General features: G+C 42.9%; 1 protein-coding gene across 2 annotated transcripts in view; it reads right to left on the bottom strand.

Annotated features, from left to right (window-relative positions):
- The window catches only part of BAHD1 (bromo adjacent homology domain containing 1), a 790414-nt gene that overhangs the window by 127174 nt on the left and 638240 nt on the right, over positions 1 to 25000 (bottom strand). For both annotated transcript variants that reach the window (XM_044074179.1, XM_044074177.1), the window contains exon 6: positions 10011 to 10087. In XM_044074179.1, coding sequence (XP_043930114.1) covers positions 10011 to 10087 — 77 coding nt within the window. The remainder of the gene's footprint in view (positions 1 to 10010; positions 10088 to 25000) is intronic.

Here is a 25000-nt window from a genome sequence, read left to right as displayed (position 1 = left end):
TTGTCTGGTCAGTCTACCTAAGTCTACTGTTGCTTTAAGGTATGCTGAACGTCACCTACACACTCCTCCCATAGCGTAGAGCATAAAGATGACGTTCAGGCATACCATCCTCAGAACTGAATGCCCCAGTAGGAACAGCAGTCCAAGGAAAACCAAAGAGATCTTGCACATCCAGGAAGGAAAAAAGATCAGAGAGATGAAGGGAGGGAGTGAATAATGCAGCGGTGAATGCAAGGACATTTACCATTATAAGATTTTACATAGCTGTACTATGTCCTTACATTCACTGCTGCAGTATTCACAACTTAAGGGAGAGTGCCAAAGCTCAAAAAGAAACTTGGGAGGAGGAAGCAGCAGTAGAGCCCTCTAAGAAGCCATGAAGAAAGACATTAGCAAAACCAGCCTGGAATGACAGGAAGGGGAAGGAGTGCATAAAGAAACATCCCCTGACAAGAAAATGAAAGGGTGTCCACTTTCCACACCAGAGGACCTCGGACTCTTGCACAAAACAGAGGAAGTTGCCTGTTCAGAGGGGAGGCAAAGAGATCTACTTGAGGAGTACCCCCCAGTTGTGAGCCATGTCCAGAAACACATCCATGTGAAGCATCCATTCATGGGACTGAGTAAAGGACCTGCTCAGTGCGTCTGCCACAATGTTTTGATCTGAAGGAATAAACTGCCTGAAAAGGCACTTGATACCTGACAGCCGGATCCCATACCAGAAATGTCAGCTGGCAAAGAAGGTAAGATCTTGTTCCCCTGTTTGTTGACATACCAAACCTGTGGTACTGCCGGTGAGTATCTATAGAGTCCCCGGAGAGAAAAGGGGATGAAAAGCCTGAAGAGTCAGCAAAAGAGCTGTCACCTCTGACATTTATGTGCTCCTTCTGCTGACAAAGTGAACACACTCTATGAACCTTTAGGCAGACAAACGCTGCTTCCCAACCCACATCTAAAACATCTGTGAATAGATCCTGAGAGGGATGAAAAGAGAGCCCTGGATTCAGAGACAACTGCTGAATCCACCACATTAGTTCCTCTTCTCCCTTGTCTCAAGAAGGAACTGTAAAGTCTAGAGGATGTGCATGTTGGAAGCCACACTGACTTCAGAAGCCACTGGAACTTCCTCATGTGGAGTTTGGCCAATGGGAGCATCGGAATGGTGAAAGCCATGGACCCCAGAGATCCCAGAAACTCCCTGGCTGCAATGGAGGCCAGGGAATAAAGAATCTGAAAGTAAGAAATGAGAGTTAAGGCCTTTGGAAAAGGCAGGGATGCCAACATTGGCACTGTCTGAATGCTGCAACCTAGAAAGACATGATCATGCGAAGGAGACAGGGAAGACTTTTTGAAGATTATCGTGAAACCTGGGCTCTGAAGAACAGAAATGGTAAAATGAACATTGTGCAAAAGGACCTCTGGAGAGGATGCCTGAATCAGCAGATCATCCAAGTAAGGAAATATTTGGATCCCTTGAAGCCTGCAAAAAACAATCACAGGAGCGAGGCATTTGGTGAGTACCCTTGGGTCAGTAGAAAAGCCAAAGGGCAAAGCACAGAACTGAAAATGCTAGAAAGCAACAGAGAAATGTAAAAACTTCCTGAAAAGGGGATAGATCAGAATGTGGAGATAAACATCCCCGAGATCCAGAGACGCCAGAAAGGACTGAGGAAGTAAGAGAGGAAATAGGGCCTGAAGGGACAACATCCAAAAGGAAGGCACCTTCAGAAAAGTGTTTAGATCAGAGAGGTCTAAAATCAATCTCCAAGTACCCTCTTTTCTGGACACTAAAACATTCTTGAATAAAACCTCTTCCCCCTTTGGGACAAAGGCACTTCTTGAATAGCACCCTGAGACAAGAGATCTTGAAGTACCCCTGGGGAAAAAAGGAAGTTGTTCCTGAGGAGGCTGAATAATGCACATAAAAAGGAGGATGGGAAATCCACACCATGAAGGTCCCCTGATGAATGAATGATGGAAGCCAAGAATCCTGGGTGATTTGAAGCCAAACAGGAAGAGAAACAGAAAAGGGTAAACAGAAAGAGGAATGTGGCTCATAACAGGTGGATAGTCAGGCAGCACTTGGTGTGTCAGGAAAGGCAGGCTTTTGAATCCCTTCAGTCTGAGTGGCGTTAGCAGGAGGAGCCTGTTTACCACCCTTTTTACCTTAAGCAGGAGGGTGAGATTGCCTACTAACAATGGCTGGCTTAGAAGGGTAGTTGCTCTGAAATTTAGGCAAAGGAGAAACAAAGGCATGTTTAAGCTCCTGTAAGGCCTCCCCCTTGGCCTTAAGAGATTTAAACCAGCAGCCACTTCCTCAAACAAAAAGTTTTTACCCAGAGGAGCATCCATCAAACTTAGCCTTAATATCACTGATAAAGGTTGAAACCTAAGCCAAGAATACCTCCTCAGTACTGAACCAAAAGCGGCAGCCCTACAAGAGGAATTCACTGCATCGTAACTACATTAGATAGAATGACAAACTACTTGAGAGGAAGTCCACTGCAAGTAAAGAGCAGACGTTTTACCCTTAGAGACAGGGAGATCAGAAATAAGCAGACAAGCCTGAGAAAGTACAATTGTATACACTTACCATAAATATAGACAGAGTGTATTCACTGTTGCAGTCATCACCTGTGGGTTATCCCTGCTGTGGTAGCCCTCAGCCGGCCCGAATATCAGAGTCAATATTTTTCTGTGTCGGCTGCTGTCACTTGTTGACTGACGTCAGGTTGTCAGTGCTATAAAACAAGGCAGCCAATGCCATTACATCAGTTTTTCTTGCCCTAATCAGTCAGAAGCCCAAGGAAATATGGTAAAGTGGTCCTGGTGGCTAAAAGTCACCACAGGAAGCTTATGCCTCCCTAAGGAAAGAGGATACAAGGGGGAAGGAAGGGGAAAACCAGGACAGCAACAGTGAATACATTTGAACTTCTACATTTATGGTAAGCGTACACAACTGTACCATGTTCTTTGCGTTTCACTGCTGTAGTCAACACCTGTGGGAGGATTCTCAAAACTGAGGAGAGGGGTGGAAGGATTAGTTAGAGACCTAGGCATGGGTAAACATGCCCTGCAGAACTGCAGAGGCAAAGCCTGCCCAAGCCTTAGAGAAAAGAGGCAGGTGGTAACGCTTTGTAAAGGTATGGACAGAGGTCAAAGTGTCAGCTTCCAAGATGTCCCTGGCAGGAACTCCTCTGAGGAATGCTGTGGAAGTGGAGGCTGCCCTAGTGGAATGGGTGCGAATAGACTTAGTGGGTGGTTTCCCATGTAATCTGTAGCAGAAATTGATATAGTGTGATATCCATTTGGAAATGGTTTGCTTGGAGAGGGGCTTCCCCTCTGCCCCTGGAGCAAAGCTGACAAGAAGTTGGTCTGTTTTCCTGAAGGGTTTAGTAAATTCCAGGTACTATCTGAGCCATCTGTGTAGGTCTGGTGAGTGTAGAATTCTTTCCCCCTTGTTTTGAGGGTTAGGGAAGAAGGTGGGTAGATGTATGGCCTGGTTGACAGTCACATTAGATACCACCTTGGGCATATAGGAGGGGTTAGTCCTCAGGGAGACCCTGTCTGCATGGAAAATGATGAAGGGCTCAATGGCCATCAGTGTGTGTGAAGTCCTGAAACTCTTTGGGATGAGGTGATAGCTAGTAGGAAAGCAGTCTTCCAAGAGAGGTATTTCAGTTCTGCTGAAGCAGCAGGTTCGATGGGTGGTAAGGTTAGGTTTTCCAAAACATAATCCAGGTCCAGAGTGGCGTGGGTGGCCTTTCTGGGAAGTTTGATATTAGAAGCCCCACTGAGGAATTGTTTAATCAAAGGATGTGAGAACAGGGGCTGTTGTGCATCGAAATGAGCTGAAATGGATGAGGCGTGGATTTTAATAGAAGAGAAGGAGAAGCCACTATTGAGCAACTCCGCTAGATGATCTAGGATAAGAGGGATGGAAGGTTGAGAGGAACTGCCCCCTCTGGACTGGCTCCAGGAGCAGAATCATTTCCATTTCCCTGCATAAGATTTTCTGGTGCTGGGCCTTCTGAGCTCTGTGATGATACCCAAGACCTGCTTGCTTAACAGGGGGGCTCCTTGTTTGCTTTTAGAGTATTAGCCATGCTGGCAGTTTGAGAGTCTGCAAGTCTGGGTGCAGCAACCCCCCCCCCCCCCACACCTGAGTCAAGAGGTCTGAAATCAGAGGAAGCTGCCTGGGAGGCTGTGATGTCAGGCTGCGCAGTATGCCGTCTGGGCCAATCTGGAGCAAGGAGGATGGCCTTTGGTCTCTCCTCCCTTTATCTTGATCAGTACCCTGGGGATAACAGGCAGAGGAGGGAATGCGTACACAAAGAGGGAGTTCCAGGGGAAGGTCAAGGCATCCACCTTCCATGCTAGGTGGAGATGCACCCTGGTACAGAATTTTAGCTGGCGGTTGAGGTGCGAAGCAAAGAGATCCACCTCCAGAGTTCCCCACTCCTGAGTGACTTGCAAAAAGATTTTCTTGTGGAGATGCCATTCATGGGGGTCCAGTAAGTTTCTGCTTAAGTGGTCTGCCAGGTTTTTGTTGATCCCTGGTAGGTATTGGGCTATAAGGTGTAATCCCATGGAGGAGGCGGTCAGCCAGAGGTTCATGACTAGCCTGCATAGAGGGTAAGATTGGGTCCCTCCCTGTTTGTTGATGTACCACATTACTGTGGTGTTGTCTGTTTTGATAAGGAGAACCCCTGGCCTGAGATGGAGTTTGAAGGATGTCAGAACCTTTTGTACTGCCATCAATTCCTTCTGGTTGATGTGTAAGGGAAGGTGCTGGGCATCCCAAAGACCTTGGGTGCACCTGCCTGCTACGTGAGCGTCCCAAGCAATATCTGATGCGTCGTGGTGATGGTCTACCCGGGTAGGGCGGAGGATGAAGGGAAGACCTTTGTTCTTGTCACAGGTCCCTGTCCACCAGATAAACTCCGTCCTTATACAGGGGATCAGAGGGAGAGAGGTCTCTAGAGGCTGAGTGCTGACACCAGAGGTTCTTTAGATACCACTTAAGTTTTCTCATGTGAAGCCTGGCCAGAGGAATTAGAAAGATGCAAGATACCATGTACCCCAATGCTTGCAGGAACTTCCTCACCGTGAGGTGACGTCTGGAAGCCAGCTGGGTAAACTAGAGAGGCAGGAAGCTCTGCTTTTCTGGGGATAAGAAAGGACATTTGAGATGCTGTGTCCAGCAATGCTCCCAAGAAAATGATCTTCATGGAGGGTGTTTGCTTTGATTTCTTCTAGTTGATGGTGAATCCTAAGGAAGTTAGGAGGGTTTTGACAAAGAGGTGGTCCTGGAGCATCTTTTCTTTGCACTCTGGCTGAATTAACCAGTCATCCAGATTAGGGTAAATCTGTATATTTCGCTGTCTGCAAAATGCTATGGCCGGGGCTAAGCATTTGGTGAAGAGCCTGGGAGAAGTAGATAAGCCAAAGGGTAGCACAGAGAACTGAATGTGTTGTGAGCCTGCTCTGAAGCACAGGAATTTCCTGCAGGATTCCCTTATGGGGATGTGGAGGTAGACATATTTTAGGTCTAGGGTCACTAACCAGGCATTTTTTTGTCAGCATAGGCAGCAGCTGCTTCAAAGTTAGCATTTTGCATTTGGGAACCACCAGGGAGGTGTTCGGAATGGATAGATCCAGGATGGGGCACAAAGTACCCTCTTTTCTGGGAACAAGGAATAGTCTGGAATAAATGCCTTTGCCTGTTTGATCTGCAGGAACAGGTTCTACTGCCCCCTGGGATATGAGAGTTTGGACTTGTTTCAATGCCTCTACCCACTGATTTGGGGGGTAAGTCTGGGTATCCTCTTGGAATTGGGAGTTCGATGAAAGAATTTGTATCCCTGAGAAATTATCTTTAAGACCCACTGGTCCTTTGCTACAGAAAGCCAATTTTCTTTGCAGAGGGAGAGCCTTCCTCCTAACTTTTGGTGAGTGAAAGGAGAGCAGAGGGGGGAGACGGAGTCATTGAGAGTTTTTGCCACAGAAGGATGGCTTAGAACTCCCTGCCTTTGGGGAGGAAGTGGTTCTCTGCTGTCCCTGGGATAGGGGCCTGGGTGGTCTGTCCCTGTGGGGCTTACCTTGCCACTGTCTGCTAGCTGCAGGAAAGGACCAGTGCTTAGAGGGAAAATTCCTGCTGAACCTAGGAGGTTGAACCTGAAAGAAATCTTTTACTGTTTCCATCTTTTTAAGCACCTCTTCTGCTTTTTCTCCAAATAAACAATCCTTATCCAAGAGTGCATCAATTAATTTAGACTTGACATGATCAGGGACAGGTTGTTCATTCAACCATGCATGTCTCCTAATGACAGATCCTGACACTGCTGCCCTGCTTGAGGCTTCTTAGACATCATATCCACAGTGCAATGAGTGCTTGGCCACTTGACAAGTAGAGTGCAGTAAAATCAGCAAACTCTTTTGAATTTGCACAGTCAGGAAAGGTAGAAATCTTTTGATTTAATAGTTCCAAAGTGTGCTGTTGACATTTTAACATATGGAACTGACAGTTGAGTGCTCTGAGAGCTAAGGTTGCAGAGGTGTATACTTTTTTACCCCATTTGTCCAGAGCTCTGGAATCCTTGTTAGAAGGAATAGGATTCTTTGCAGAACTAGCCTTAGCTCCTTTAGGTCCCTGTGTAATGACCTCCGGATCTGCAGCAGGATTTCTGTACAGATATTTGTGAGAATCCGGTACTCTAATACCCGTCAAGTTTATGGGAGCAGGTGGGAGGGAGTCGAGGGCTAAGCTGGATTCATGGAAATTATCATCCACCACTTCTAAGATAGGTTGGGATGGCCAGGGGTCTGTGCTGGGGAAGGTCTACAAACTCTTAGTCTTTTCTTAGACTGAGGGAAGTCCTGAGATTCCCAGTGGAAACATTCCCTGAGGGTGTGAAATGTTTCCCCAAAGGAAAGGTCTTCTGGTGGGGAGGCAGAAGGAATGGATTCATCTGCATATGAATGCTCATAAGCAGTCAGAGGTTGTTGTTCCTCTTCAAAATCCGAATAATCAGATTCCTCAGAATTCTGCTCTGTCATTATTTCAGGAGAAGGGTGTCTTTTCCTTTTAGAAGTTGTGGCCTGACTACCCCTGATAAGGGAGATAAGATCCTCCTGCCATCTTAAGCATTTGGGCTTGGGGTGGTGGAGCAGGAGCAAGATGATGGCTAGAGGTAGATTTTGTAGGCGTGGCCTGGCTTCTAGGCCTAGGAGTATTCATTGGTCTGAGAGAAACAGTAGTCGGAGAAGACGTCTTCTTTTGTCTAGAATCGGTACTGCGAAAGGCCTGTTCAGAAGCCAGTGCCTGGGTCATGTCTCCGGACCCAACCAAGGCAGACACAACCAAAGGCTCGGAAGACGAAGATTTCTGCAGCATACCGGACTCAAAGGGTCTCGGTAGAGGGCTGCGTAGATATCGTTTCGGGCATCAGGGCCTGTGAAAGTGTCTCACTGAATTCAGGAGAGCTGATGACCTGCTTAGCGGTAGCATCGGCAGAAGGCATAGCCTTGTGTGGTCTGTCTCTCTATCTCTATGTTTTTTCGGAATGTCTACGGATTGTTGGCTGACTGATGCCATTTCAGAAAGCAAAGATGCCGGTCTACAATAAGAACTCTTCGATGAATGGTTCTCGTGCTAAAGAGGGCACAGAACTGGCAAAGGGTGATGTCGTGGTCTGGGCCTAAACAAGTGATGCAGTAAGAATGGAAGTCTCAGTGTGGGATCTGTTTATCACAAGCAAGACAATTGTTAACTTTTTCAAACATCAGTTAGTGCAAGAAAAAAGGATCCCCAATAGGGTACTTAACTTTAGACGTTTTCAGATGTAATTCGAACTCTGGTAGTGACTGACCGGCACACTTGTGAACTGCTTCTGCTACGGGCTTCACGGCAAGAAAGACTGATGTAATGGCGTCGGCTGGCTTGCTTTACAGCACTGATGACCTGAAGTCAGTCAACAAGCAACAGCAGCTGACACAGAAATACATTGACTTTAGTATTCGGGCCAACCGAGGGCCATCACAGCAGGGATAACCCCACAGGTGATGACTGCAACAGTGAAACACGAATAACATCAGCCAGTACATACATAGATGTATGGCTACCCTACCACTAAAAGGTAGGGTAGCCAAAGTATAAATCATCTTACCCAGCCCATCCATGGTTCTGATGTCCTTGTCAGAAGGCAGTAACTTGGATGAAAGAAGCAACTGAGATGGTTTATCAACGTCTACAGACACTACACAGCTGTCAGCAGTAGGACATCTGAATAAAAAGGAACAATCCTCAGGCACCTGATAAAACCTATCAGACTTCTTGGGAGCAGGGGCAGAGAATCAGGAGCTTTAGAGGCATTGGAAAAAACATCCAGTAAAGCAGCCAAGACAGGAAGAATAGCCGCTGGTTTAGGAGACTCCATCTGCAGTAATCCATAGCACCTGTTATGGATATCAGAAACATGGACACAATCCCACTTAAAAAAAAAAAAAAAAAAAAATTCCATCATCCTAGAGATTGTGTCCTCAAAGGAAATTTCCTCAGATATAATATCCAGACTATTAAATTCTTCCTCCTTAGACCCATAGTCCAAAGGAGAAGACATCTGGGTAGAATAAGTGATTCTTCATCAGAATCCAGATCTTCCTCAGAATAATTTAATTTCCTGGGCCTTTTAGGTGAAGAAGAGGACCAAGGAGGAGCAGGAACCAAAACCCTTGAGGAGGCCTTAATGCCAGTAAAGTATTAAATAACCCCTGAGTAAAGGTCTGACACTCACTTTGTGGATCCCTAGGAGCGGAAGAAACAGGTTTAGTTTTCGGTTTCCTTTTTAAGGGAATGCCTGTCTTAGAAAACTGAGAAGGCTCTGACTCAGGACAGCATTCCACAACTGTAGCAGAAACTTCTTAGCTAAGAAGAAACTGTGGAACTCCCCCTAGACCCCTTGGAAACAATCTACCATGGTTCCCCCTTAATGCCTGAAACGGACACCTGTAAAGCCTCATCAAATGTGCTGCCCAACAGGTCTTCACTGGCCTCCAACCCGGACGCTGCAAGGAAACCTGACAACACAGCCAGGTGAGTCTCTGGGTTTGTAACAACCTCTGGAGAAACATCTAACAGAGGCTGGACAGCGGAAGATTCCAGTCTTAGCTTTTTCCCTGACAGCTGACCCTCAGGGTAGGAAGTTCCATTCATAGTATTCTTTAGCAAGAAGCTTAAGACAATGGTTCTCAAGATGCATTGAAAGGGAAGAAAGCCTACTATGAAGGGTTTTCGGGACGAACATCTGACAAATCAAAGATTTATGGTCGCGAATAGCTCCTAGGCAAAAAAGGCACTTATCGTGGCAGTCTTTACGGGGAATCTGTCTCCTACACTGGCATTACCCTTCTTGGATGATATTAACACCCCAAGCAACACAAAATATATCAAGAAAAAAACAAAAACTCCAAATGGGTACTTATCTCTAATGGTGAAGACTTCAGCAAACAGGAATAATCACTGGAATTCCATCAAACAGAAAAAAAAAAAAAACTGGCAAAAAAACAGATGGAGGCAAACAGACCGACTTTTAAAAACAGTGTTCAGATTGGTGGCAAAAAAGTTCTGAGGACAGTATGCCTGAAAATCATCACCTTTATAACCTATACTACATTCAGCGTACCTTAAAACAACGGTAGGCTTTGGTAGACTGGCCGGACGACGGACTTCACGGCAGGGAATCCCATAAGTTATGAATACTGCAGCTGTGAATGTAAGGACATCAAACATTACACAATGACAACTTTAGCTTATATCATCAGGAACATAAAAGGACTGTCAAAAATGTTACAAAACATCTCTGATAGTATGCACAGATGGAAGATAGGGGCATGCCTTTTTTCAAAAAGCAAACAGAAATCACTCCATTTGCAAGGTTTATCACTCGATTCTGTTACAAAATATAATGCCCCTTCTATGCTGATCAAGACTTCAATAAAATAGCATATACCTGGTGCATGCGAGGACGCCTGCCTCCTTGGATGTGCTCGGGCCTGTAGTACCAGAAAAGGCTCATCATCAGTTCACCTGCAGATAGAGACGAGGACAAATATAAATTATCAACTGGAACTGAGGCAAGACACGACACACACACACACACACACACAGACACTCACATGCACAGTGTGCACATGTGTACTCTAACATGCACAAAGCATTCTCTCTCATATGCAGCCTTTGGTTGTCTGATACTGATAAAACTAACTCCTATACACCTATCACATTCATACAGATGTGGTGACTGTCAATTTTCTTTTAAAAAATACAACTGATAAACTCTAATGATTTTTCCTTGCAAAGCCCAATTTGAAAAGATTTGAAAATTCTGTAATATCATTATCATATTACATCACATGACATAGGCAACTGAAGTGCATTATTAGATTAAAAAAAAAAGAACCATCAAGCAATTCCATAATCCATATTTAACCATGCTAAGCCCTGAAGAATACTGGATTTTTTTTTTTGGGGGGGGGGGGACCAGTTATATGTTAACTGATACACTGCACCATTAAAATAAATCAAATGTGACAAATGGGGTGCAATCACCTATACTACATAGTTTAGTATCAAAATAGAAGTTATGTCCTTACCATAACGTTCCATGTGGAGTGCTCATCTCGCCTTTGTTCTTACACCTGGGTTCGGAGCCGATCCTCGGCTCCGTGTCGGCCGCTTGGCAAAGCTCTGCATCGAGAAGAAGCTCGAGACCAACCTATCTCCCACAATCCCCCTCTGCCTTTACCTCAGATCTAGTTTGCAAACAAACCAGAACTCAACGGGAGTGAATATAACACATTCATGCAAAGCATAGCTGAAACACAGCCACAACAACTGTACAAAGGCAGAAGCAGGAGAACCAAACCAGACACCTAAACTGGACGTTCTTCCCGAGGGTGGGAGGGTGGGAATTTAAGAACAAAGGCGAGATGAACACTCCACATGGAACGTTATGGTAAGGACATAACTTCTATATGTGAGAGTGTTCAATCTTGCCGTTTGTTCTTACACCTGGGTAGCGTCCCTAGCTCCATGTTCCTGAGGAACTCATGGGAGAACGTTCCTGAGCACAGTGGAACCAAAGGTTGCCCTGTCCCTGGAAACCCTATCTACTTTGTAATGAGTAATGAATGTATGTGGCTTAGACCAAGTGGCAGCCGCACAAATAGTGTCCAACGGTAGGCGGGCTGCATGAGCCAGGGATGTAGATATTGATCTTGTAGAATGCCCTTTGGGCTTGACAGGTAAACTCTGCTCAGAGGCAGTATAAACAAAAATAATACAATCGGAAAGCCATTTGGAAAGGGTTAGTTTCGTAACTGCCATGCCCTTTCTGCTGTCTGCAAAGGCTATAAAGAGCTGGTCTGTTTTTCTGTGATCCTTTGTTCTATCCAAGTAAAACCTGAGTTGTCTATGAACATCTAACTTGTGCAACATATATTCCAACTTATTGGAATGGTTCTTGAAAAAGGTGGGGAGCTCAATGGACTGATTAATATTATTGACGGAGCAAACTTTGGGAAGAAAGGATGGATTAGTGAGAAGAGATACTCTATCAGGGTGAAAGATCAAATATGGGTGTTTAACGGAAAGAGCTTGAAGTTCCGATACCAGTCTGGCTGATGTGATAGCTACCAGAAAAAGGGTTTTCCATGACAAAAACTTCAAAGAACAGGAAGAGGCTGGTTCAAAGGGTGGTAGCATTAGCTGTGATAATAGAAGGTTCAAATTCCAAGGTGATGTAGGAGTTCTAACTGGAGGCCTAATATGGAAAGATCCTTTTAGAAAGGCCTTACAAAGTCTATGAGCCATAATTAGCAGCCCCATTTTCTCCCACATGAAAGTTTGAAATGGCAGCCAATTGCACTCTCAAAGTGGCAGGGGAAGCTCCTTGGTGGAACAGTTCGGATAAAAACTCCAAGACTCTGTTAAGAGGGGCTATTACGGGATCCAATTGTTGTGTAGTTGCCCAGTGTACAAAACGCTTCCATTTACTAGTATAAATCTTTGTAGTGGAAGCTTTATGAGAAGCCACCAGAATATTTTGAACTGCAGGGGAAAGAAGATCAGACCTGGCTAAGAAGGGAAGCGGAGCAGCCAAGCTGCTAGTCTGAGGGAGAGGAGCGACGGGTGGGGAGCCCCTGATGAGTGGGGTCAGCAGATCCGGCTCGGGGTCCAGGATCCAGGGTTCCCGAATTTGGTGTGCTTGAAGAAAGGGAAACCAAATTTGACGAGGCCAGAATGGGGCAATGAGGATTATTGTCCTTTCCAGGTTTGTTGGCTTTCTGTAGAAATTTTGCAATCAGGGGAATAGGAGAAAAAGCGTACAGGAGACCCGGGGGCCAATTGTGAACCAGAGCGTCCATGGGGACTTCCCCTGGAGGGGGTAATAGGGCAAAATAGCTTCTGCATTTGGCATTCATTGGAGACGCAAACAGATCGCAGCAAGGCTGGCCCCACTTGCGAAAAATTTTCTTCGCAATTGATTGTTTAAGGGACCACTCGTGAGATAACAGGATGGCTCTGCTCAATCTGTCCGCTATGACGATGGATAACCCCGGGATGTGCGTTGCTATCAGAAAGCGACCCGTGGACTCTGCCCACTGCCAGATTCTCATGGCCTCTCTGCACAGTTGATAAGACTTGGTTCCCCCCTTGTTTGTTCATGTACCAGACTACGGACATGTTGTCCGACTGAACTGCAATGGTCCCTAGAGGAAGAAGGGGAGAAAAGTGTTGCAACACTAGAAACACTGCCCTCATCTCTAGAACATTGATGTGCAGATTGTACTCCAATTTGGTCCATTCACCTTGGACTGTCTGTCCCTGAAAGATGCCCCCCCCACCCTATCAGGGAAGCGTCCGTGGTCACCGTAGCTGTCGGCGTGGGTAGCACAAATGGTCTTCTGCTGGAGAGATTGCAAGTCTGAAGCCACCAAGACAGCTGCGATTTGCAGATGTTTGTGATGTGAATTTCGTGTGTCAGGGGTAACTGTTGGAATGACCATTGTGCAAACAGTAGCCATTGATGAACTCTCATGTGCAGTCTTCCCAAGGGTATCGCAATGAGAGAAGCTGCCATGAGACCCAAAACCTTCAGAACCAGTTTTGCTGGGGATTTTTTGGACAACAGGAGGAGATATATGGTTTTGTAGGGAGGCTATTCTTTCTGGAGGAAGCCTTAGGATTAAACAACTCGTATCCAATTCTGCTCCTATGAATGAGATATGCTGTGATGGCTGTAATAAAGATTTTTCGAAATTTACGGAAATTCCGAGATGAACACAGAGTTGTAGTGTGTAATCCCTGGCCTGAATTAGTTGACGCTCGGTGGTGGCAGAAAGGAGCCAGTCGTCCAGATACGGAAACACCTGGAATCCCAGGCGTCTCAAGTGAGACGCTACCACTGCCATACATTTGGTGAAAACCCTGGGGGCTGAGGTCAGACCAAAGGGCAGGGCTCGAAACTGAAAGTGACTGGCTCCCAGCCGGAAGCACAAGTGATCCCTGGACGCCCTGGCCATTTTGATATGGTAGTACGTGTCCTTTAGATCTATTGAGCACATCCAGTCGTCCTTCTGTAAGAATGGAAGGATCGATTGAAGCGTGACCATCCGGAACTTTTCTTTCTTGATGAAGGTATTGAGTTTGCTTAGGTCCAGAATTGGCCTCCAGTCCCCTGTCTTTTTTGGAACTAAAAAGAACCTTGAGTAAGTTCCGAATCCTCTTTGGTCCGCTGGGACTGGTTGGATGACTCTTTTCTAGCAGCTTTGAAATTTCTATAGCTGCAGGGCCTCGCAGATGGGGCGGTACATCTGGGAGTCTTTTCTGCGGAATTGGGGGCAATAGAAAAGGAATTCTGTAACCTCTGGTAACAATGCTTTTTACCCAATTGTCTGATGTAAGACTTTGCCAGGCCTGAGGGTATAAAGCTAGCGACCCCGACTGCCTCCAGAGCAGGACAGTCGGGCCTCCTCTCAGGAGTGCTGGACAGGTTTCCCGGGGAGTGTATCCCTGTCACCTTGGTTTTGCGGACCCCCTCTGCCGCCAGGGCGACGTCTTCCACCTCTGCCCCCTCCTCTGCCTCTAGAGGGGGCATCACCCTGTGTGCCTGGGAAAGAGCCTTGGGGTTTTCGAAACCACATTTTTCCACCACGTTGCCCTTTGGGGTACGGTCTGGATGGGGTGGAAAAACGGACTCCGACAGCAGACAGAGTCTTTCCCTCTTGCTCACACCGGGTAAGGGTCTCCTTTACTTTTGGGCCAAAGAGGGTGGCACCATCAAATGGGGCGTTTGCGGAAGCCTTCAAGTCTTCTTTTACTAAGGAACATAAGCGCATCCAGGATTGTCTGCGAAGAGCAATCGCTGAAGCCGCAGCCCTACTCGATCCTTCAGCTGCGTATGAGATCAGCCTCATGGACGAGTTCACAATAGATGTAAGGGTATTGAGTTGTGCTGTAACTTTCTCCGAAACAGCAGCATCTGTAGTACCCTGGAGGGTATCTCCCAACTCTGATTAGATCCCTCTGTAACCGTGTGAAATGGGTCAAATAGTTCAGGGATCACATGGAAAAAGCCGCTGAACTAAAAATGCGCTTCCCATACCTGTCCATAGTCCTAGAATCTCTGTTAGGCGGATGGACAGATGAGGAAGATTCAGACATCTCCTTTTTCGTGGCCGCTGCCACCACCATAGCGTCCACTGGAACTCCCTTTGTGAGATAAGCCTTGTCTTGTGGGGCAGTAATATATTTATTAGGCTTTCTAGGGACTGGCTCCACTGTGTCAGGTGTCTCCCACGCCTTGAGCAATCAGTTCCATCAACTCATCAAGGGCGGAGTGACCCAGGAGGAGGAAGGGCGAGCACCGAATGCCTTCAGCAAGACTGACTCATCCTCAGAAGGGGGTAGGGCTTGCCAATCACCTCTCTGTTTTAGGATCTCCAGGATGTCAGAAAAGGAGACATCCTCTGAGGGTGATTTTGGGGACCCTTCTGACTCATCTAAGTCAGTGTCCGATGTCAAGGATTCTTGTGGAGAATCCAAGTGTCTCCTCTTACACAATCTTTTCCTCGGAACTTCCTCGGGGGGAGCATCCGATGAAGCCTCCGAGGAAGAGGGGGCACCCTCTGGGGGTGGCTGAGACACTGGTGCTCGACGCTTAGATGTAGCCGTGGGTGCAGAGGAGGATAATGGACCCTTATGGGAAGGAGAAGCTGTTTCTGCTGAAATGGTTGTCTGAGTCGACAACACCTTCCTCATGAGGTCGAAGGCCCCCGGGTCCCGAGTCGAGGTATCCCTCGGTTCCGAAGAAAAGTGAGGAATCCCCGAGACAGGAACCGATGGCATCGACCTCGAGGACAGAGCCGAGTCGATCTGAGCCGAGGCTCCGAGAGGGAGAGTCAGAACCGAAACATCGGTCCGACTCTCGGTCCCCAATCCAAGGATGGATCTTCGGCCCCGCGACTCCGGTAATGGGTCCGGAGTCGAGGTGAACGGTGCCGACCGAGAAAAAGATGGTTCCGGCACAGAGGGCTCCACAATCATCAGATCAGCCTCTCCCGGCTCCGAAGACTGGATAGGCCTCGGAGGAGGAACAGATGGAGATAAGGGAAGGCCTTCGAGTCTCAACACCAACTGGGAGGAGACAGAGATGAGTTTGGACAAGGCCGTATTCTCCATCAATTTCTGCACCACGCGGTCTACATCGGTGTCGGAGAGGGGCCTAGAAGAACGCGTCGAAGGAATCGAAGACGGAGCCGACCTCAAAAGTACAGGAGGAGGAAGCTCCGTCACCGGTTCCAAGACTCGAGGCTCGGTAACTGACAAAAGTTCAACACTCGGCCCCGAGGTCTGTGGAACCGGTGAGCGAACTTTAAATGAAGAGCTCGGAGCCGATGACATGGGCTCCGACGTCTTCGATTCCTTCGAGGATTTAGATGTCTGGTCCGATGCATCCAGAGCCTCTTGGAATGCAGGCTTCAAAAGGCCTCTATCCATAAGTTTCCTGCGCCTATCTGTCATGACCCTTCCACTGAAAGAATGACAGATGGAGCAGTCTTCTTGCAGATGGAGAGGGCCAAGACAGTAGACGCAGGAACTATGATTATCTGTGACAGACATTTTCTGTCCACATTGGCACCGTTTGAAGCCTGATTTAGCTTTTTCAGACATGTTAACAGTACAGTCAAATCCAAAAAGTTAAACAGTGTAATAGCCAGTAATAAAGTCAAATCCAGTAATAAAAGTCAAATCCAGCAGTAATGAAGGATATAAAGTTAAAGGGTGGGGTAGGCCCCGAGGGAACTAACTTTAAATAAGTATATAAATTTATATACGTACTCGAGAAAGCCCTCGACTCACTACACACACACACACACACAACAACTTTAAGTAAAGAAGTATAGAAAAATTATCCAAAAATTATTAGATAAATACAATCTTAGCTTGAGGTGGTCTGAGCTCATCAAAAATGATGCGAACGTTGCAGCGGCAAACTAGATCTGAGGTAAAGGCAGAGGGGGATTGTGGGAGATAGGTTGGTCTCGAGCTTCTTCTCGATGCAGAGCTTTGCCAAGTGGCCGACACGGAGCCGAGGATCGGCTCCGAACCCAGGTGTAAGAACAAACGGCGAGATTGAACACTCTCACATCTACTGTTTTATCTGTTCATGAATGACACATGGATACAATGTAGCAATGCAATCCTGCTGTTGCATAAAATAATGCTAAGTAACTATTATACATGGAAAGCAAGGAGGCAATCATGAATGCAGCTTACTGCAAATTTTCTATTAAGACTGAATTTGGCTCAAGGGATCAGAGTAAGGTCATGATGCTTGGTCACCATAATGTCGATCAAATCCATTCCTGCAAGCCATGTCTGTGGATGCAGTGGACAGCACGACCTCTCATAAGTCTAGGGTTTCCATTTGAACCAGACTATAACCTACCTGAACTATGTCAGTTACTTAGTAAAAAACTTGCATGGCAAACCTGGGCTACTACAAGTAAAAGATGTCACACATTTGCCACAATATCCCATACATGTACCCATACGCATAACTAGCTTCAATCCCTTTCAGTGATGGCATGAAGTGCCCCCAGGATGCAATTTACAATTCCCCATCTCTCACTGTTGAGTTTCAAAGAGGAGATGCTGACCGCCCTAAGAAAAGATGGAGAATCGTAAAGACACCTCCACACTGAGTGAGTGCAAACTGAGTATCTACACACACACACACACACACACAATATATATATATATATATATATATATATATATATATATATATATATATATATATACACACACACACACACCTATTTATTTATTTTACATTTGTCAACCGGGTTTGTCCAGGCCCTGGGAGAAAAGCTTGACATGATTACAATAAAACCAACTGAAAAACAGCATTGTATACAAACATTAATATTTTCAAGTTGGTACAGCAAAATCGTAAAAATTATCTATAGAGCTTAATTTGTCCTATAGCATAAAAGAGGTACAAGGACAGTATACAGAGTTAATAGGTACAGTCAGTCTAGTCAAAATTGGTGAGGATTTGACAGGTAGTGTACAAGTAGAAATATTTTAAGATTGAGTAAACAGGTAATTACCTAGATAAGATGACTAAAGGAGCTATCACATTACAAAAATTACTAATGAGGGCAGAGAGCAAGCTACATAAGCGAGGGGGGACAGGTTATGGAGGGTGAGTACAGTGGCATGACCAGCAACTTTTTAGGTAGTCTCTGGTACCCGATTTAATTTTTTTGAGTTGTTTTAGTGTTCTGATTTCCCGTGGGAGTTTGTTCCAAGAAATGGTAGTGTAATAGCTGTAGAGGTTTTGACCAATTTTGCTCTTGGGTTTACAGATTTGTAGTAAGTCTTGGTTTGAGCTATGGAAAGTCTTAGGAGTGTAGAGGGAGATTAGAGGGTCAAGTTGGGACAGAAAGATGGTTGGTACAAGATAGAGTGAATAAGTTGAAGCTGAGAGAGGAAGAGAGAGTGTGATGAGAATCTATAGCTTTGATTTGCAGCAAATTTGGCCGCCACTTTGTTATAGTTAGTTTCAAGTTTAGTTAGGAGAGAGGTTTGGAGGTTAGCGAGGATTTGAGAGCTGTACAATAGGCTTGGTAGAAAACACGTGTGACAGAGGGAGACGTTAGCTTTGTTAGAGAGGAACTTTTTATTTCTGTACAAGAGGCCAAGTGTTTGATGGGTTTTCTTAAATGCACGTGTTCACATGTAAATCAATTTCAGTTGGTCATCTATCATGACCCCTACTAGTTTTGTGTTGGGTTCAGCTAGGATAGGCGTTTTATTTAGAGAATGGATAGTAAAAGTGGATTTAAGATCTTTTTAGGATTCAGAATTAGCTGGTTGTTACAGAGGCAGACTTAAAGCTGAAGGATTTCTGAGTAATAGAATGCAAGTCAGAGAGGGAGTCAGCAATTGTGATGACTGTAGAATCATCAGCATATTATACAAGGGATGACTGAGGGGCAGGAGGTAGAGTAGATTAGTACAGATACTGAAGAGTAGTGGACCAAGAATATATCCTTGGGGAACACCCATTTTTATATGGAGAGGAGGTGAGAGAGCAGAGAGCCATTTTACTGACTGTAGTTGATCTGTGAGGTAACTAGAAAACCAGGCAATGGTAGGGGTGGAGAAGTTAAGGTTAGTGAGCTTGTCCAGAAGAAAGATGTGAGAGACTGCAGTGAATGCTTTAGACAGACCTAGGAATAAGCATGACACTAGTTTACTGTTGTCTCTGGACAGAGAGAAATAGTGTTGATAAAGGATAGGAGAGCAGTAGTTGTGCTGTGTTTTGGATGAAAGCCATGTTGTGTGGGAGTGAGCAGATTTTCCTGAAGTGTTCCATGACTTACTTATGCACGTATTTTCCCAGTATTTTTGAGAGAGGCGACAGGATGGCAATAGGTCTGAAATTGGAGATTTCTTTTTTTTTTTTTCAATAAACATTTTTTATTGTTTTTCACAACCATATTACAAATTCACACACTATGTACAATATTTACAAAATGCTTCCATAGGTTAACTTCACATTATATGTCAATCTCATATATTGGTCATAAGTACAGTACTAATAATCAAAAAAAGAGAAAAAAAGAGAGAAAGAAAAAAAAAAGAAAACCCACAATAACAAATCAAGCCAACGAACTGTATTGTCTCTACCTCTTATATCTAATCTAAGATTGATTTTACATTGTACTCTTTCCCGAGAAAAAGTGGATAGGCACCTCTACGCCAACACAATATTAAAAATTTGCTCCCATATTTTTATATTGTTGATATTTTTCTTATGGTCGCTTATTAAGAGTTTATGCGCTAAGATATGCTGTATAGCCATCAATCTGAAATTTCCCCACGATGTCTGGTCTGGGTTCAACCAATTTTTGGCTATATATAATTTCATTAATAAACAAATATTCATAATTACGATCCTTTTTGATTTTCCTAGATTCTCCGGGGGAATATGAAGAATCAAACTCCCAAGAGAGTGTTGAGTTTTGGTAGCCCATTTTTTGTAACTGTAACTTGAATGAATTCCACAATTTATAAATACACTTGCAACTCCAGAACATGTGAAGCAAATCCGCTGTTTGATCTAAGCAATGTGGGCATTTAGGTGAATTCTTCGGATCAAATTTGTGAAGAGTGAGACGAGTATAATATGCGTTGTTGAAAATCATCAACTGCGTAAAAATCAATTTTTGCAGGGATACAGACTTTAATGTTGTACTGAATGCCTCCAATATCTTATTGTCATCTGACAATATCAATTTCTCCCTCCAGTAACTCGATAAAAGAATGTGTTTGTTGTACTTCCTCTTTTATCAATTTATATGCTGCGTTATATATTTTCTATCCTGCAACAGGGCTTCCCACAGATTACGAGAAGTGATTAAGTCCTCCTCTTTCATTTCAAAGTTATTAAAATAGTTTATTGCTAAGTCCTTCAACTGTCTTACTATGATTAAATAGGAAATAGGAAGTTCCATTTCTTTTAGAATATCATGTACTACTACCCCTAGAAAAGGATATAAATCAAGTACAGTTAATTCCTTAATTAAGGGGAATTTCTTTAAATCTATCAGTTGACTATCAATTGTTAAGTTAGGGTTCCCATGAAACGGTTGGAATACCATCATATATTTTAATAAATTTAAGGAAGCAAAAAGAGTTTGAATTGCCGTTGCATAGCTCTTTATGTGTTCCATCAACTTATATTTACTCATTGTTCAATCATTTAGAAAGGGTAAAGCTTTAACATTGACCCCCACTTCACTTGTATACTTATACGTTAGGAGCACCCATTTGGGTGTCCATTTTCTACTACTACTATCAAAGTATGACGTCTTTAAGATCCTATTGGCCTGAATCACTAAATAGTAAATTTCAAAATCCGGTACCTCCAGCCCCCCCCTTATTTTTTGGAACCATCTATTTTTCATATGATATTCTCGTCTTCCTGGGTTCCCACAGAAATCTCCCCAATCCTATATGAAACCGTTTAAAAAATTTTTCGTAATTCTGAGTTGTGCAGCTCTAAAAATATAACATTCTGGGAAGAACATTCATTCTTATAATTGCTGCTCTTGCCATCAGTGGTAACTTCAACTTATTCCATCTTTCTAGATCCAATGTTATTTGATCTGCAGTTGATTTTACATTGTTTATAAAAAAATCCCTATTTTCAGTGGAGAATGCAATCCCCAGATATTTTATCCTTTCTTCCGTCGTTACTTGTCTTATCAATGGTAGCATTGAAAAAGGTGTGGGTGTCTTTAACGGAAATATTTTAGATTTTTTAAAGTTTAGCTTGTAGTTGGAAATTCTCTCAAAGATTCTTATTGCAGCAAATTTTTTTTTCAGTATCGGAAACAGGTGTGGTACAATATATGTTTAAATCATCTGCAAAGGCAGCCAACCCAACCTTTATCCCATACAGAACTGGAGAATTATAGAATACATTTTGCTTAAGGTGTAAAAATAAGGGCTCCAAGTACAGATTAAATAAGATGGGAGATAATGGGCAGCCCTGACGGGTACCCATTTTTGATTTGTATCCTATTCGAGCATTCGTGATTTATAAATAAATTTGTATATGCATTATTGTATAGTATTCTTAACGTTGAAACAAATTCCTGGGGTATATTAAAATATGGTAATATGTCAAATAAATAAACCAAATTAACCCTATCAAATGCCTTCTGAGCATCAATTATTACGGCATACAAATTCAGGTTTTTGTGTTTCGCATAAGAGATTAAAGTATGAAGCGTTAAGGTATTGTCTGTGGTCTGTCTCACATCCATAAACCCCGCCTGTTCCTCTGATATAATTAAGTTTATTACCTTATTCAGTCTACTCGCCAGAATAGATGTCATGATTTTCATGTCGATATTCAAAAGAGATATGGGCCTGTAATTATCAGGATTTTTGGGATCACCTTTCTCCTTCAATATGAGAACTGTCCTTGAAGCATTAAAATGAGGATCATTAATTCCATTCCGCATAATATAATTAAAAGTCTGTGCCAATACATTGCTCAAAATCTCACTAAAGGATTTGTAAAATTCTGATGTCAAACCATCTGGCCCTGGGGCTTTATGAGGCTTTAATTTCTTGATTGTCTCTAACACCTCCTCGACTTCAACCGGTTTGATTAAATTTCTATGGAAATCCTTAACAATATTAGGGAAAGTGATTTTCTGTAGAAAATCTTTTCTTTCTTTATCTTGCAAGAGTGTCTGCTGCTCTCCGTAAATCTGATTAAAAATTTTTTTCAAAGGTCTTCATGATATCTGCCTTGTCAGTATATGTAGTATTGTTATAGTGTATTTCAGAAATTAACCGTGTTGATTTCGTCTGGTTGATAATCAGCTAAAGCTTTCGAAGGGGTTTGAATATGATTTGCATATTTTACTAAATTTCTTTGTTCATAAAGTGACAGTTTTCTATTATGAAGTAGAAACAGTTCTTTCTGACACCTAAATAACTCAGTTTCTGTCTGTTCATTATAGTTCCTCATCAGATCTTGATCCAATACTTGAATTTTAGTTTCTAAATCTAATTGAGACTTATTTTGCACTTTTTTTATAATAAGTAGCTTTTTGAATAAATAATCCTCTTAACTGCGTTTTAATTGTAGCCCATTCTATATCTACCGGGTGTCTATTTTGGGAAATATTGTATAGTAATTGTTTAAGAATCTCCTTAACTTCCATTAATATATCCTCCTTGGTTAATAAGTATGGATTCAAGGACCAATTATACCCTCGAAGCCTCTTAGTATTTATATTATTACTGGTTAAGGTTAAGGTTATCTTTGAATGGTCTGAGAGTTGTCTGGCTTGATTAGAAACACTAGGGTCGGCTGAAATCAATACCTCTGAAATTAGAAAAAAATCAATTCTCGACCACATTTTATGACAGGTTGAGTAAAACGTAAAATTTTCTGCTTTCCCTTGTGAATGTGTGCGTTTGAAAGGGTCAAACAGTTTGAAATCAGTTTTCAATTCATTCAATGCTACCATTGCCTGTTTATTGAATGCTTTAGAAGCACCCAACTTGTCTAATTTCGGATCTTGGTAAGAGTTCCAGTCACCACCCATCACTATATAGCAATTATTATATGACTGTAAAATGGAATAAATTGAAGTTATGAAATGATGTTGGTTAACATTGGGGGCATATATACAAACTAGTACTATAGGTTTATCATACCATTTGGATGTGAGAAGTACCAAACACCATCTACCCTCCTGATCCGTTTTCATATCCAAAATATCTCCCTGAAAGTGATTCTTAATTATAATTGCCACTCCTGCAGTGTTCGTAGTTCCTTCCGCCGTCACAATTTTCCTAACCCATTTCTTATCTTTCACTGACACCCACTGGTCATTAGTCATATGTGTTTCTTGTAATAAAATACAACCTGCTGATGATTTAAGGAACAAGTGAAAGAACATGTTCTGGAGTCCTTTGACATTCCAAGATTCTATTATCTACATTTAAAAATCCGTAGAAATGTACATCGATGTCTACTCTTTTTAAGCAACCTTAGAATAACATAAGTTGGCTTGTCAACAAATATTTGGAAGCAAAACTGCCATCCCATCCCTACCCACTATTCCTTCGGACCAGGATGAACATAGGTTTTTCACATTACTTGAAACCATCTGAGGAACTAACCTACTAATTCTATTTATTAATAAAACGCCATGCAAAAAACCTACTACAACTACTACTACGTCTACAAAGCCTAATTCTGACATTCCTTACTAAACACTACTATAAGTAACTACAGCTCTGATCATATTTTCGATATTCAAATGAACTAATTGCACCATAAAATTCTAATGTACTTCAATTCACTCTAACCTTATAAACAGCAATAACATGTAACATTTTGTTTTGTTGATCTAAACAGAATTAAATATTAGTCAACATAGATAGGACATAATTATTTAACATTTCTCAACACCCTGCATTTACTGAATTAAATGAACTAATTATTTTAATCAACATTATTCCTCCCCTGCCAACTAACATACTAACATATTAATAATAAATATCAATGCAGTTCACAGTAAAACAAAAATGTCATTTTCACTTGTGATGAGCATTTATATCAGAGAGAGGAACAAAAGGGTTAAAAAAAAAAAAAAAAAAAAAAAAAAAAAAAAAAAAAAAAGAGCATAAAAAGAGCACAGCAGAAAGGAGAACAAAAAAGGAAAATGCTTTGTATTGCACATTTAAAAGCAACTACCTATATAATCTTTGTTTATTAACTGCACAATATTTTTACCTGTTAATCTACTCATTGAGACAGAAAAAGAAAAAAAAGAAAAGAGAAAAAAAAGAAAATAAAAAAAAATAAGAAGCCACAGTACCTTATTCTGCCATTATACATTACAGTCTCCTTCTCTAATGCTCAATACATTTCCACAGCATTTACCTGCAACACTCTAACTTCAAGCAACATCTTACAGTCGTTTTTTCTTCAAAAAAAGTCCAAAAGGCTTCATTTAACCTTTCCAGGAGATCTTCTTACTTCCCAGGTAGTAAAACTGTGAAAACAGTCCAAGTCCTTTCCTTCGCGCTCGTGACAGGGGACCGAATTCGCGAACGGACCTCCTGGTTGCACCACAGTAAAAACGGTCCCTCTGCTTCCTCCAATACAGTTCCTGTTGCCTCGTGGATTACAAACACTCAGTACAGCCATAAAACTTCATGGGAACTTCGTGTTGCAGCTGGAATTATGAAATAAGAAGATAAGAAGATGAATCATCAGGCCTGGAACAAGAAACAAAGCAGACAAAGGATTTTGAAGCCTCGGATTGTCGTAAATAAAGAATCCCATTCTCTCTGATGTTGCAGAAAGCCAGATGGACTGTTTACATTTCTGAAGATGGCAGAGCCTTAAAAAGCTTCAAAAAAGTAGGTCTTGCTTCTTTTTTTGTGCTTACAGAGTATTTAATGCCATCCACAGTAAAAATTAGGTTATTGGGATATTTAATTTGAAATCTGATATTTTTGTCAATCAGAAACTTACAATATGGAGCCAGCATTTGTCTAGATTGCCTTATTTGTGTTGGTAAATCCTGTGATATAGAGATTTTATTGTTTTGCCACATTATAAATCCACCAGATTTTTTTATAGTTAACAGTATTTTGCTTACGTCTTGATAGTTCAATATTTTAACATAAACAGGTCTGGGTATATTTGAAGCTTGAGATTCTCTGTATGCTCTATGAGCCCTTTCTATGACCATCTGTTTAACCTCCTCAGAGTCCTTGAGCAGAATTTCGACTATTTGTGTGATAGAAGTAATCAGATCATTATATTGAATGGATTCAGGAATCCCTCTGATTATTATATTGTTGCGTCTAGATCTTGCTTCC

The sequence above is a fragment of the Protopterus annectens genome, chromosome 6.part0, assembly GCF_019279795.1.
Source record: "Protopterus annectens isolate FY-2018-M chromosome 6.part0, PAN1.0, whole genome shotgun sequence".
Taxonomy (NCBI): Eukaryota; Metazoa; Chordata; order Ceratodontiformes; family Protopteridae; genus Protopterus; species Protopterus annectens.
The sequence above is the reverse complement of the archived record's forward strand: the minus strand, read 5'-3'. Positions and strand labels throughout refer to the sequence as shown.